This window comes from Mustela nigripes, chromosome 2 (assembly GCF_022355385.1).
Source record: "Mustela nigripes isolate SB6536 chromosome 2, MUSNIG.SB6536, whole genome shotgun sequence".
Taxonomy (NCBI): domain Eukaryota; kingdom Metazoa; phylum Chordata; class Mammalia; order Carnivora; family Mustelidae; genus Mustela; species Mustela nigripes.
This window is the reverse complement of record NC_081558.1, coordinates 109020551-109036893: the sequence shown is the minus strand read 5'-3', so window position 1 is coordinate 109036893 and position 16343 is coordinate 109020551. Positions and strand designations below refer to the sequence as shown.

Sequence of the window (16343 nt, the reverse complement as noted above, 5' to 3'; positions counted from 1 at the left end):
ATGCAGGGCTGGATCCCAGGACCCTGAGATCATGACCTGAGCCTAAGGCAGAGGCTTTAACCCACTGAGCCACCCAGGCGCCCGGGAAATAGAATTTTAAATTTCCACTTGTTTACATACTGCAAAATCTTATATCTGGCATCTGGCCTTCCTTCTTTCTCTACCTACTTTGGATTCTTGGTTGAACATCTCAAATAATCTTTCCCCTGACACTTGATACCGTGACCTGGCTCTAATTCTTGGTCGTCTACCTCTTTAAACACCACCCCAGGATCGGTGCTACTGATGTACCCTCTCCATTTGGTACGTGGCTGTTTGTAGTACTAAGGGAAGAAACTTCCCAACCTCGTTAAATGGAACACAGGGTCATTCACTTTCTGCACCCCTGTTCCCCATTAGACCCATCTCATCTCCTCTCTCAAGCTTTATATGTGGTACAGAAATATACAGCTGTGAGGAGCTCCTTATGCCATCTGGCCTTTTTCTCACCTGAATGTGAAAAACTTCTACCTGTAAGTTTCTTGCCCATTAGTTGAGTATGTCCTACTCTGTACTGGCCTCTCCTCTGGAATTCTTCCTTTCAGTCTACAGGAGAGGTCCCTTTATGTACCCTAGTTGTGCATGTTCTGTAGTTGCTTTATCTTTAATTATTGATGAACATGAATCTCTCCCTTGACCATAAACTCCATAAGTGGGAGGGGGGCCTCTGTGTATATTGTTTTTATAAATATACAACTGGTACGCAGTGACTACTTAGCAACTGTTGAATGAAATGAAGCCCTACTGTTGTAAACATGGATTTCCAAAGCCCAGTGGATAACTCATCTGGATAAGACAAGTGGATCCTATAAAATGGTGTGTCCCAGGTCAGACACTAAAGAACTGATGAAACTGATTGTTAAACACGAATCTCTTAATAGCCATGTCCAGTACTTTTTTGTCTACAATGCAAATACTATATGATCGTCTTGATTGTATGTAAAGAACTATGTGTCCTCTGCCTTTTAGGGTGGACAAACAGGTTCCATGGGGCCTCCAGCTGTTCCCCCCTCATTCCGTCCTGAAGATGAACTCGAACACCTGACCAAGAAGATGCTGTATGACATGGAAAATCCACCTGCAGATGAATACTTTGGTGAGTGGAGTTTAAAGCTGACTCCTGAAGTAAATGTCTTCTGGTTTTCTTAATTACTAATTAGGAGTACTATCAGTTCCACGGGTAAAGGATTTGAGTATGGATGCATTGGAGTTGGTGTGCTTCTGCACACGACGGAGTGTTCTGGAAATGGTTTTGTGAGACTGCCATAAATGGGGTATCTGTTTCGCTCATACTGAAAGTGCAAGGATACTACTGTGCAGTTTCTTGAGATACAAATTTGATTTTAAAATGAATTTTTGACAACTTCTAAGCTTCTCCTTAGGCAGAAATAGGGTTTCTGTATGTGTTCAGGTTCCTCACTCGTCTAAATATTTATATACAAAATGTGGAAGTGGATAGTGTCTAAATTCTGCACTCTCAATTATTTCCCTCTGCGAGTTTAGGAAAAGATGTTCCTGTTGTGTTTTTGTTTTTGTTTTTTTCAACCTTCTCCCTTCTCCAAATCTGTGAATAATTATGAACGGTTATCCCATCCAGTCCATCAGGATAATGTGAATTGATGAACTATATGCAATTTCCAAGGTGCTACGGACACATAACCTGTCTTCAGGGAGGTTGTAATTATTCAGAAAAGATAAGAAAAACACACGAGTAATTACTAATCTTGGTAGGAAGCTGTAAGAGGCATAAGAGAGGCTTATGTGAGATATTATAAAATTTAAAAGCTCTTTTCATCAGGAGCGTCAGGAATGCCTTATAAAGAAACTGGTGGTACCTAAACCTGGGCCTTTCATATTAGTGCCTCCCAAATTTTCTATGATGGAAACTATTTCCTCCTCAGTCTGTTGGAGGCCAGTATTTGTAGAGAGCACAATTAAAATCAATTACTAAGAAAGTGAATTAAAGAGAATACAAAATGGAAGGCCACGTTTTACCACTATGAGATTGAATAAGAATCAATTACCCTATTAAAGTGTTACATTCTTTCCTAAATACTCCCTCTCTTTTTGTACTCTGTCTCAATGGAGGGTGACAAACATTTCTTAGATTCCCCACCCAAGGACCATAGTTTGAGTAGTATCACTTTAAAGACATGTAAGGAAAGGAGATTTCATTTGTGGGGGGAGCAGAAGCAAAGGCACAGAGGTGGAAACATACACAGGTTTTCACTTCTTCACACATTTACTATTTTCATGTCTTCCCCTTGCTCCCTATTTGGGAATGTGTAATAACAGGTGAACTGAGACACTGGTCCAAAGCCACACCATAAATGGAATGGTATAAGATATGAAAAATTTGGCACTGATTTGTATATAGGTGTAAGTCAATGGTGGAAATAAAGAATTCTGGTTCTGGCCCTTCCTGTGCCTTTGATTGGCTAAGCAATAGTGAAATTTTCCCCATCTGCTTGAGCCCCATTTCTCACCTTAGTAAATCAGAAGTGTGGAGCAAATGTTTTCTAGAATTTCTTTCAACACTAGTAATTTTCCGTAGGAACAGCATTACTCCAACCAAATACAACAAAGCTCAAAGCTAAACACAAATTGATAGGAGGAATGCATGGAGAATATTTTTTTTAAGGTCTCTAGTCCTATTAAAATATACTAAAAGTGTACCATGCTCTTGTTACTGATGTGGGGCAAAGTTTTATATTGGAATCTTAGGTAAACTTTCTAAAAGAGCATGTTAAAAGCAAAAAATAAGGTGACAGTACTAAAGCATATTAAAAATAAAAAGCAGGGCTCCTGGGTGGCTCAGTTGGTTAAGCAGCTGCCTTTGGCTCAAGTCATGATTCCAGGGTCCTGGGATCGAGTCCCACACCGGGCTCCCTGCTCAGCAGAGAGCCTGCTTTTTTCTCTCCCTCTGCCTGCTGCTCTGCTTACCTGTGCTATCTCTCTGTCAAATAAATAAATAAAATCTTTAAAAAATAAGTAAGTAAGTAAGTAAATAAATAAATAAATTGCAAACTAATGTAACAAGTATATATGCCTCAAATATCATAGCAACTAAATACATAGCAATAAGGAAAATTGAACATGGAGAGTAATTGTGTTGATGAATATGTATTAAACCTTCTGGGAAACAGATATAAATTAAATATTATCTTGGCCTTCAAGAACTATCCTAGCTCTAATAGTTACTAGCTTATACAACTTGAACAATTTGGTTACGCTCTCTCAATCTTTGCTTTTGTTTTTGCTTTATCTATACTATTAAAATAACCACTAGTTCATACTGTTATTTTGAGTCTTGGGTGAAGTATTTATAGAAAGCACTTAGCCAAGCTCTTGGCATATAGAATATCCTCAAAAATCAAAGTTATCCCATGCTTTATTTAAGAAAATTAGATATGCCTATTAGAAACCCATTAAAAATACCTGATTTAAACCTAAGTTCATCACAAAAATAGAACATATGTCACCAATTGGTAAATAATAATTGCCAAATAAGGATTATGAACCATGAGAGAGATTGTGGAATAATGATTAATGTTTATTGAGTACTTACAATGTGGCATTGGTATTCTACGTACTTTATAGGAATTAATCTATTTCATCTTTATAGAAAATGTATAATCCTATAAAGGCTATTATTATTTCCATATTAGGAAATTGAAGCACTGAAATGTTTAGGTAATGTGCCCAGCATCAACAGCTAATAAATTGTAGGACTTGATTAGAATCCAGACTTCGTTCTATACTTTTTTTCTTCTAAAATTTTTTCCCCAGCTTTATTGAGATATACAAAAGACATAAGCATATAATCAGTGTCCATAACTTGGTGGGTTTAGAGATGTATATACATTTGTATTGCTCCACCACAATCCAGGTAGTAAACATATCTGTCATCTCCAAAAGTTTAAGCTGGATAATTAGGAAACCTTTTATGGAGGAGATCAGCTTTGGATACACAGAAGATAGAAGAAAGTATTCTCTTTGGAGTAGATAGAATGAACAAAGTATGAATTGAGACCAGGATTATTTAAGGAAAATTTACTTTAGGTGGAAAATATCTAAGTGCCTATAATGTACAAAATTCTCTGCTAAGTGTTAGAGGCATTTGGCTAGACATGGATCTTACCTTGAAGATTCCTATAGCCCAATAGAGAATATATACAGAGCGATGATCTTTAATCCTAACACAAGACTGGAAGTGACAAGTGACTTAATCAAATTTCAGCCAAAGTTCATCGAGAATTCAGAAAAAGGAAAATAGACATTCCCAGGAAGAAATGGAAATATGTTTATGGAATGGTTAGCCTTTGAGTTAAGTCTTTAAAAGTACGCTAATAGAGGGGCACCTGGGTGGCTCAGTGGGTTAAAGCCTCTGCCTTTGGCTCAGGTCATGATCCCAGGGTCCTGGGATCGAGCCCCAGGTCAGTTTCTTTGCTCAGCAGGGCGCCTGCTTCCTCCTCTCTCTCTGCCTGACTCTCTGCCTACTTGTGATCTCTCTCTGTCAAGTAAATAAATAAAATCTTTAAAAAAAAAAAAGTACGCTAATGGAGATTTGGAAGATCTAGAGGAATAGAGAATAGAGAATAGAGGAATGATGGTAAGGAAGTGATATCATTTCTGACAAGGGAAATTTTAACATGATACAGAATAAAATCATTAAAGTGAATCACCAATGTGGGAAGGAACAAATTTTGGGAAATAAAATTGGAGAATAAGGTAGGAGTCCTGATTGGATTGTGGTTGAAAAAAAAAAAAACCCTATTAACTATTTGAGGCAAGGTTAGAGAAATTTGAATATGAGCTATATATTCGATAATATATCAGTGTTAATTTCTTGAGTATGGTATTGTGATTATACATTGTGGTTATACAAAATGATATCCTTATTTTTAGGAGCAATGTACTGAAGTTTAAGGAGATGTGTCATGATATCTGCAACTTACTTGATAGGTGATAGATTGATCGGTAGATCTACACATAAAGATACTGATGCAGATATGGATATTGTGGGGAGGGCTGAATCACTTTAGATTAAAACAGCTAGAGATGCCACACCTGGGTGGCTCTGTAGGTTAAAGCCTCGGCCTTTGGCTCAGGTCATCATCTCAGGGCCCTGAGATCAAGCCCTGCATCAGGCTCTCTGCTCAGCGGGGAACCTGCTTCCCTTCCTCTCTCTCTCTGCCTGCCTATCTGCCTACTTGTGATCTCTGTCTGTCAGATAAATAAATCAATCTTTAAAACAGCTAGAGATGCCATTATTACACAGCTACCCAGGACACCTTTCTTCCTCAAAAATGTATTGAAGCCTCACAAATGAATTCTTTTAAGACTTCTTTCTTGGGTGGGAAAAGTAGAGAGAATTAGATTCTTGTGCCTTCCAAACCAGAATCTTTTAATGATTACAATGGATCATTGACATTTCCCTCTCCTGTGTGTGTTTCCTTGTTTCGTACTGGACACATACCTTTACTACTGCTGATGAGATGATAGTCATTAGGATGGTGATGATAGGAGCTGATACTGATCTAAAGCTCTATTCATAGTTTGAATGACAGGTCTGGTGATGATGTCTTCATTTTTCGGTGAGGAAACAGATTCAGAGAGGCTGAATGACTTGTTCAAGGGTACATAGTTAATAAGCTTCAGCATGTGGACTCATTCTTCTCATCTCAAGTCCGTGCTGATTCATTACCATTATAGAACGGCGTATGTTGTTCCTGCACCTGTCAATAGCTGATTATCCTGCCTCTTGTCATGCTTTCCTTCCCGATGTCATGACGTTCAAGTGAGAGACCATCTGTGCCAGGGCCATGAGTTGTGTAGCTGGAACGTCAGTGTCTCTGGCAATATATTTTAAGTGTGTATAGAACCTAAATTAACTGATGGGGCACTGAGTGTGAGTTTTTTGGTTTTTGGTTTTTGGTTTTTGGGTTTTTTTGTTTTGTTTTGAGCGTGACCTTTTTGCCATGGCTTAGATACATACTTTAATACAGCACACCCAATACCTTCCTGTCAATGGTGTTAGCGACCAGCCCTTCTGTTGACCTTGCAGAAGGCAAATTGCTCTAATTACAGCACATCTCATTTTCTTAACTCAGTTCCTGATAAATATTACAAGCAGGAACCTTCAACTGAGTCTCAGCTGGTTATTTTTTTAATGGCTTCTTCTAAAATGGTGTTAGTTTTAGTGTTCTATACTCTTCCATCTTCATCAAAATCAGGGATTGTTGCATTGCAGTATTAGATAAATACCACAAGGAATGAACCCATAATGCAGCAGATGGATAAGTCCGTATCTTTAAAGGAAAGTCAAAATTCTCTCGTGCTCTGAACATTTTCCATCTGTTATGGCTTATGTGATTGGGCTATAGAAGATTCTTAAGTATTTTCTCCATGGGTAATAGGGTCCTTGAATGGGCCTCAAAACACTACCCTATAGGGAGAAGAAAGGAAACATACAAGAAAATTGAAGGTAGAATATTCTCATGTGTTTCAGTAATCAGGCAGTGGGCCTTTGGCCCAAATCTAAGCACTCTGTTTCCCTGGGCACCTAGGAAAGTGTGTTTATACTCAAGGAGATTCTCAGTTCCAAGGATAGATGTATAGAAAGAACAAGAGGTGATGAACTATGAATTATTTTAGGTTAGGGGAAACTTCAGAACTTAAAATGAGAGGGAGAATTTTAAAATTAGCTATTAAGATGAATGGGGAGAAAGGTACCATTGCCAGAATATTCGGGAGCTTACAGGGCTAGTTGTCCTGATTGGAGCTTATATTTTTCCGACAGTTATAAGGGGGGAAATGTAATAGAAGGTCAAGTATGTCTCTAGATATTTTTGCCACATCTTTTGAATTAATCCAAGAACTTTCCCTATTGGTTGACACACCCGAGCCTCTAAGTATTGTGCTTTCTTTCATTTTGAAAGACAAAATATGTTTATGTAAGAGAAGTTCCATGTCTATCCCTCTATCCATAGTTCTCCCTGAAAATAATGGTGTTCTGGCTGTGCAGACCCTAATACCTAAAATAAGACCATTGGAATATAGTATCTGTGGAAATGAGAACTGTAATATATCTGAGGATAGAATGAAAATATCTACCAGCTTATTTTTAAACACAAGGCTGTAATTATCTTGGCATTGCTTACATAGTGTTGTCTTATTCCTTCTTTTAAAAAAACTGAAGTGTGTGAGTCTCAAAATTGTTTAGGGAGCTATTTGAAGAATCCCAATGCCTTTAGAGCAGCACTAGGTAAATTCTCTTCACAGAACTTGGCATTTGTCTAAGAATTTTTGTTGTTGTTGTTTCTCTCTGACTATTGTTATTGAGGTATAGTGGTAAATTTTCATAAATCCAGAAGTTTGTTCTGGGGGAACTAGGATAGTAGGACAGAAGTGGAACATAGGAGGCAGTGGGGGCCTGGCATGTGGTAATTATGCCTCAAGAGAAGAAAGGCACGGGTTGGCATGTGCTGTCATTCCTTCATTAATCAAGCTAACTCACCATGCTTGGTGCTATGTATCTTCTCAGTTGAGAGCAACATGGAGGTCTAGTGAATGTCCCTGAGTAGAAACAGAGTGCCCCTGTCAGAGAGGATTGGTAGTCCGTTTATTGATACTATGTAAGACCGGTTGATAAGTGAGCATGCGTAGGGGACTTGGACAATGATGCTTAGGGAGCTGCAGACCACTCTTTGAGGTACAGTTGAAGGTGTGGAGGAAAGAAACCTGGAGCCCTGGTGCTGCTGGAAGACTGCTATGTGCAAAAGAATTAAACTTGATATTCACGCCTCCAAAGTTAGCAACAAAAGCAAGGCAAGTGTGGGGAAGCCAGCGAATTTGCCTTCAGTATGATGAATTAATGTTTTGAGCAGACAGAGACAAGTTCTTGGAAGGGTCTAGGTCCAAGCCCTATAGCCCCCCATGGAGGAAGTGATGATAGGTGTTCAGGAGTCCCCTGGATGATGAGATTGGATTTGGAAAGTACTGTCCTACTCTGACATTCAGTGACGTGGGCATCTAAACTGGCCCAGGAATCAACCTCCTGCATCCAATTTCTTATTCTGCCCCCAGATTGTCATTTCTATGAGGTGATTACAACTGACATCTAGATAAGGTTTTGTAAAGTACTTTCATACTTGTAATATCATATGAGCTAGACAGCAGCCCTCCAAAATACAGTATTTTTTCCCCATTTGGCACGTGAAGACACACAGGATCTGAGGAATGAAGGGACTCCCATTCTCCAGGGCCACCACCCATCCTACAAATCAGAGATCCCAGAAGCACAGCTCCCCGAAGCAGCAGCATTGCACTGAGGCCCAGACCTCCTACCCCAGATCTTGCTCCCTTTCTCCCCCAGCACACTCTTCCTGCGGGGTTGCTAGATAGTCATGAACTGGGAGGCCGGTCCATGAACGTGCTCTGTGCTTTACCTTTTCCATCAGTACAAGGAACAGTGTCTGGTTTGAAAAGCGCTGAGGGAGTCTCAACTGAGAGGTGCTAGTTAATTTGTTTTTCTTTGTTGTTATTATTTTGTGTCAAGAAAATAATTTCGAAGTGCTCCTGTCAATTACAAACTGGGAAGTGACTCCAGGTGGATAGTTGCCTTGAGTACAGATGGAACCTGAGGCCTTAAGCATCTTATTTCCCCAGGAGAAAAAAATAAAATGACCTAATTAATTAAAAACCCCAAAAACCACAATGGAAGAAAAATTAGAAAATGAGTAGCTTAGAGAAAAGGTTATATTGATCTGGGAAAGAATGAATTTCTCGGTTTTGTTTCTTTCCAGCTCTTTCTTTAAGGTATCTGTGGGTCGTGCGAATAGAATGTTTTCTAGTTAATGAGATATAGTTGATATATTTCCTTTTGTGGTGGTGATTTCTGGTAAGGTGTTTGCTTGGGGCAATATATGTTTACAACACTAAATAAATAATCCTAAGCATTTATGTGTTCCATCTTAGCACACGTTAATTTTTAATTAATTTGGCTATATAGTGTATTTTTAAGCATTGATTTGGGAACCTAGACTTATAGTGTCATAAAGAATTTAATCGTAGAAACTATCTACAACAATGTTTCATTTTCCAGAAAACTGAAGTCCAAATGACTCACTCAAGGTCATACAGCTGGAAGTGTTTTAAACTCTAGGGCCAAAAGTTCCTTTCTGAATAAAGAATAGAAACTAGTCTCTGCTGGTGGGAAGAGGGATGGCAGGCCTATTCACAAAGGTGAGGAAGTGGGTTTCCCAGACATTTTTGTGAACCCACTCCTGGATATACTTTATTCAAACTTGAGTGAAATATGCATTACCCTTAAAAATGATAAAATAAAATCAATGACTTACTAGGACCTATGTGCATATACTGTCCTGAGCTCCTTGATTTTTAAATACAAAGTTAATGAAGAGATTCCCAATATCTTTAATTTCTCATTTTCATCAATTTTTTAAATTTATATATATTTCCTTAATTTCTTCTCAGTGTTCCAGAATTCATTGTTTATGCACCACACCCAGTGCTCCATGCAATACCTGCCCTCCACAGTACCAACCACCTGGCTCCCTCAACTTCCCACCCCTCTTCCTTCCAAAACCCTCAGTTAGTTCCTCAGAGTCCACAGTCTCTCATGGTTTGTCTCCCCCTCCAGTTTCCCCCAATGCACTTCATCACATTTCTTATTTGTAGTATCCCATGTCTATTTTCCCCACTAGAATGAAAGTCTGACTGAAGTAATAGTTTTGTTTTCATTCACTGCTGTGACCCTATCTTCACCTCTAGAACACCTTCTATCTGACTGATAGAAGATACATAATATTTGTTTAATTAACTAGTAAACATATAAATGAAAATTGTGAGTAGACATTGGGTATTCCCTGTGGCAGGACATGGTATAAAGTAAACTACAGAGGGAAAATACTTCATTCATTTAACAGACATTTATTTAGCACCTTATGGGATCATAAAAGGTTAGAGCTGGAGAGAATCAGAGAATATCAAAGGAAAATCCCCTGAATTTTAGAGATGAGGAAATGAGTGAGTTTTCTAAGTTGCAAACTAGTTAGTTATAGTGCCATGGATTATAATTCAGACTTTTTGCTCCTTTTTTTGGTTTGTTTTTTAAATCACTTAAATATGTAGAGTGAGATATGGTTGCTACATTCCTTGAACTTTAGTGAAAATTAAATTGACACCCTTGAACTTGACCTCTTTTGCATGTATTTTTTATGAGAATTAAGGACTGAAATTGGTCAGTTGATGGGTTACATGACTGAGATGTTCTAAGTTCTAGATCACATTTACCTGATTTCCCACTGTGGAGTTCATCATCTTTGGTTCCCAGGCCAATCTCTTAACTCCTCAATTTTCTGCTATTCTAATCTAATTGGGTCAGATAAGCAGGGCATTTCATTGATAGAAACAATCCTTACCCCATGTTTATGTGTGTTTTCCATAGCAACCAGCTGTGAAAGGTCGTTCACTTCAACTAGACCCTTCCAGGCTGTGAACCACCACCCAGATGGCTATTTCATATGGTCTTTATATCAACAGCAGACACCCACTCATTCAGTTACATTGAGATCATCATTCCCTTCATCAGAGAATGAAATCTAGAAAAGAGATTCCCACTTCATAATGAAACTTTTTTTTTTTTTTTTTTTTTTTTTGGTCTAATAACTGACAGCAGACTTGGCATTCTGGGAGAGAATGAGCTGGCGGGAGGACACATTGTGTGACCCAAAAAAAGTTCCAATTCATAGGTTGTTTATGGTTGTGTGCTGAACTGTGTGGCTAGAGTTGAGCCCTGAGCCTACAGGTGCTAATTATGCATGTTCTGATCTTAAACACGCAAATACAGATAGCTCTGAACTCTGCTCGCTTTACTGCCCAAACCATCCTTCTTCCCCCTCACCTGCTCTTTCCCCACAACTTTCTCTAAAACACACAGATAATGATCTCCTTCCAGACTTTGAAGTGACATTAGATTTGTCAGAAGGGCTAATTAATTGACTGTCAGCAAAGCCATTGTTTGAACATCTGTGGAGTTCTATTTGGTGTAGGCATCTATTGTACTTTTAATTAAATGTATTCAGTCATCTACAAATATTTATTGAGTGCCTACTATACTCCAATCATTGTAGTATACACTATGGGAAATAATACAATGTAACATAATGGCCAAGAAAGCATTGTTAAATCCTATAGCACCAAGGGCTTTAATGGTGAACCAATTTTATGACTGGCAGTAGAAAATACATTGTTCTTCATCCAGGTTCAGGGGCTTTTCCCACTATTACCAGTTGACCTGGGACAGATTAAATATCACAGGAGTTCACATGAAGAGAGACCTATTGTGAGGGAGTAGCCTAGTTGGCAACTTGAATGGCTTGAATTCTCAGCAAAGACAGTTGAATCCTTTTAAAGAAAAACAAACAAAATATCCAAGGCCAGTAAACTGGGAAGACCCAGAAGTAGGTCCAAATTAATGATCTTACTCCAATTCTCTTCCTAACTGACTCCAATGTCAGTCATGTTATATTAAATTCTCCCCAATTTGTTACAGGATTGCACAGCTCTGAGCTCAGACCTCAGCTGGCTCTCTAACCATCAAACCTTCAATCTGTCTGAATCCTAGACTCAACTCCACTGCTACCTATAAATGAGCAGCATGTGTTAAATTTCGGTGAGAAAACAGAAACACTGTGCAGGAGTGACTTGTTGAAGGAGGCTAAGAGGATGCAGTAGGCTGGAGGTACTAGAAAATGGCTATTAACCTCCACTGCCTCCCTTTCTCTCCAATTTAGCCTTAGGATCATGGCAAAATTAGAGAGACACATAGAAATCGTATAGCTTCGGGGCTCCCATTCTGTGATAATGGGAGACACCATTATAATTTTTACTGTATACATGAACTATCTGTACTATTATTTACCTAATATTTTACTCAAATTAACTTTTTAGCCTACTTTGTCTTCATCCATATCAATAGTATCCATAATTTGATCTTATGGGTTGAAATATGTGCTGTTTTTCTCCTTAAAATACATTAAGTTAAATATCATATTTTAATTTTAAAATGTTCATCCATGAACCCTGTAATGTTCAAAGTACTGAGAAATGTGGATGTAATTCAACAAGAAGACAAATTGATAGAACACCATGGTGACATAATTGCCTCAAGGTCACCCACTGAGTTGACTTTTACAAAATAAACAATATTTTTGCACCCAGAGTCATTATGTTATCACGAGAAGCAGTTTAGTTGTGTAAGGAGCCAAGAATCCAGCATTCAGAGGCCAGAATCTGGGCCTAACATTATCCTGTTGACTTGCTGTGACATCCTAGTCCAGCCCAGTTTCCAGGGGACTCATCTTTTATATTAGGAGATCAGACTACATGATTTATAGGGATTCCTTCAGCCCCTTATGGTTTTTGTTTGTTTGTTTTTTGTTTTTTGCCTCTAATACTTCTCATGTATTGTCCTCCAAGACATCATTAAAACATAGGTGGATAGAAAAACAGCTGTCCTTTATAAAATTACAACATTGCTCAATTCAACATTTCACAGAAGAATTGGAAAATGTGCTCAAGAATTATATTTTCCAGACCATTTTATACTCTGCTCAGTACTGTTCCTCATTTCTTAAAGTTGATGAGAAGGTTCACTGCATTTACAGTAGCTTTAAGTGAAAGTTAATAAAAATAAAACAGGATTATAGAACATAAGAAATACTCTTTTCTGAGGTGGGTACTCTAGCATTGCTATTTAAGGATTTTCCTGAGTCTGTAATGTTCACTAATGTTAGTTGGCATATGTAAGTGAAATTAATATTGGTAACCATCAATGTTATAGTGGTCTTCAGTGTAGATAATACAGCACTCTTACAAAAATGAAGAGTTCATCTTCTGTTACATGGCACCAGGAAACAAGCTCTGGACTTTGAGTCAGGAAATCTGAGTGTAAGTTCTGTATCTTCTCTGTATGACATTTGACATGTCCAGTGTGCTTTAGAACATATTGGTACACATTATTTAAAACCTTATTTTGGCAGTTTTAAGCTTAGAGTTATCATCTTGTCAAAGAAACCAGCTTATCCAAGGACAGGTTAAGAGAAGGAACCAAGTCCTTTATTTAGGCTTTCTCTCGGAAAGGTTAAGAGGTTAAATGTAATTGCTCAATTTTATTTAAACTCTTAACCTTTCTGAGTTTCACTTATTTAACCAATTAAAGACGATCATTATTCCTATTTTATATATGTATTATAAGGATCAAGTAAAAATGCATTCTAAACTATGACAGATCAAAAATTTAAGAGCTGTTAACATTGTTTCCCAGTGCAGTATCTGGCTTGATTTATGCCATTTATGATTAGTGTGTAATAATCAAGCTCTCTGAATTTTTAATGTTAGTATTTGTCTCTCTTTGAATTAGCATGCTGTGTTTTCTGATGGTGCTCTCTTGTTAATGGAATATCATTAAAAGATACAGAAAATGTTTTTCATTTGTGTGTGAGAAAGCAACACACAAAGACCTACCACAGTGTCCTCATTTGCTGAGCAAACTACTCTTGCTTTTTAATGTGGAATGCAGAGGAACTAATTGAAAAGAGACAAAAATGAATTTTGACTCAGATTGTGCAAGATGAATCATAACCCACTTTCTCATCTGAGATGTGAAGAAAAGAAATTAAAGAAAACTAACCACCACACAGCTTTACTGTCAGTGTCAGCATAATCGATACAGAGTGTGTTTTTAGCAGAACAAAGAGTGCCTTACTACCAGGCTGAGGATTGCAGGTAGTAGAAAACCAGGTTAATTTTTCTTTGTCTATAGTCTGCTTGAAATTGCCTTTCTTTTCCTGCCTTGGTTAAAATATTTTAATCAAGAGAGTTTAGGACCTGTCAGCAGTTTTTGCCCAAACCATTCAGAAATCTAGTGATCTCTCTTGAACAGTTAGGGGCCAATCAGAGACTAGACAAGCATGGACCACTTTCTGTCCCTCTGTCCTTTTGTTAGGCAGTGGGGACCAGGGAGAAGCAAAGCAACAGAAATTTGGCCGCGGTGGAATTGCTGCTTCCTTGAATTTAACTTACTTGAATTGTTGATATGATTATTTAAAGAAAAAATTAAGGTTTTGTCCTACTGGAGTCCAGGATCCAAGTATATAAGTTACTTTTCTTGCAAATGTAGCTTTTTACAATTTTTTAATGGGTTTTGTAGAGAGTCACTATAGACTATCCTAGGATGTGGTCTTCAGTTCCTAAGTGAGAATTGATTTTTTTCTAATTCTCATTAACATTATGTTTTATTCATAACTTTTGTAGCCTTGATTTCTCATGTGTGTGTATACACACACATGTCATGTATGCTATGTAATATACATATCATTCATATATACATACATCATATATATATATATATATATATATTTATATGAGTCTGTGTCACCTACTTTACCATAAGATCACAAAGAGGATAGGCCATATCTTCCTTATCTTGCTCTGCCCAAGAAGCAAAATAAGGAGGTAGAACTTATGAATCCTTAGATCTCTCTCTGCCACTCTGGCAAAACTTTGACTTGCAATGAAGATTCTCTAACCTTGATCCCAAATATTCCTACTAATGCTCCATTGAAAATAAGATAAGCACATGCTGATCACTTACTATATACTGAAAGTTTTGTGTGCATTACTCATACTTGTTGACTATAACCCTACAATGTAGGTACTGTTCTTTAACCATGAGGAAATTGAAACAAAGAGAAGTTAAATAATTATCCCAGAGTCTGGTGATTTGGGGAGTTGCAGTTTGAACCTAGAGCCCAGTTCTGAACCCCCAGATAAATTGCCTGTGACTACAGTTTGCAAAAGTTCTGGTAGAAGATTGGGCCCACAGAATCCGTACTCATCATGTGGATTTATTGACACATTCCATTTTATTACTCCTCCTGCTTCTCTTGGAGGATTTTTTTTTGGTATGATACGATTTCCTCTGATTGAAAGATCTCACTACTGATGAGGCAGGGGGTGGAAATCCAGGTGCACCACCACTCTGTTTGCACCACACCAGATGTCTGCAGGGACACTGTTTTGGCTCTCCCATAAGAGTAATAGTGCCCAGCTGTGCCACTTAGTCCAGATGATGTAAGACGAGTACCAAATGTAATGCTGTTTACGGTAGCAGCACTTAGATCTACAGCTCTATTCCTCTGTTTTCTCTTGAACCTGAAACCTGATTCCTGTGATTTTAGTGATCTCTACATCCACAAACCTCCTTCTCCCAACTCTTCATCCCAATCTTGTGCTGCCTTCATTCACATGTAGGATTAATGACATAATTTTTATCAATCCATCTGCACTGGCATCTTCTAGTCTAGTGAGCCTTAGAAAAAGGCTAAGTCCAGTCTCACTGCCAAAGTGGAAATGAGAAAGAGCAGGGAAAAGGGAGCTCATCTTGAAAATAAGGTCACCCTATTGATATATCATCAGTCAAAAGAGTTCAGTGCAATAGCTAGCAATTGGCTCGCTCAGTCGGAAGTTGATGCTATTTTAGGCCATCAGCAGGAGTGTCAGTGTATCTGTGAATTTTGGCATTTTATTTCATTAAGGTGGTTCAGGAAGCCAGACACTGATTAACTGATTCTTCGACTTAGTTCCCACTCCTAATTTTGGATGTGTGGTGTCTTCAGGCAGCTGTTGTGACACCCTGATTCTAAAGAAAACTTTCTGTGCTTCTGAAACAACCTTGGGAACAATCTACCCCACATCCTGCTCTCCTGGAATCTCCCATGCTCTACATCTCTGGTCACAGGTGGTGTGGAGATACTGTTGCTTCCAGTTCCTCTCTGGCAGATCAGGGAAATAACAGCTCAGGTGTGTGCGTCCGGCTGCCATCGAGAATTTGACTGTCCTAGCAACATTCTCATGGATACATTAAGCTCAAGGTGCATTTTCATTTGGAGATCACATAAGAAGATATGTATGGAAGCAATACCTTTAGCATTGCCATTATTTTTGTGAAGTCAAGAGATTCCCGAGACAGGCCACGAGACGTGTTTAGGTAAGACTAGAAAAATTCTAAACTTTTTGTTGTTGCTAAGGGTTTGGGATCTGAGTTCATTTATATACCTGCTTTAAGTGAAGAGGAGGAAGATTTCTGGATCAGAAATTTATGATATTTGTTTATTCCTTCATTCCTTCATAGTTATTGAAGTCCTGCTACAAGCCAGGCACTGTGCTAGGCATTTCCATTCAACATTAGTCTACAAAATAGAGACAGATGTGTTTAC

At 38.2% G+C, this 16343-nt stretch overlaps 1 protein-coding gene across 12 annotated transcripts in view; it reads left to right on the top strand.

The window, feature by feature from the left end:
* Positions 1–16343, top strand: part of LPP (LIM domain containing preferred translocation partner in lipoma) — a 662033-nt gene that overhangs the window by 491940 nt on the left and 153750 nt on the right. For all 12 annotated transcript variants that reach the window (XM_059391302.1, XM_059391292.1, XM_059391291.1 and 9 more), the window contains one exon: positions 1009–1135. In XM_059391302.1, coding sequence (XP_059247285.1) covers positions 1009–1135 — 127 coding nt within the window. The remainder of the gene's footprint in view (positions 1–1008; positions 1136–16343) is intronic.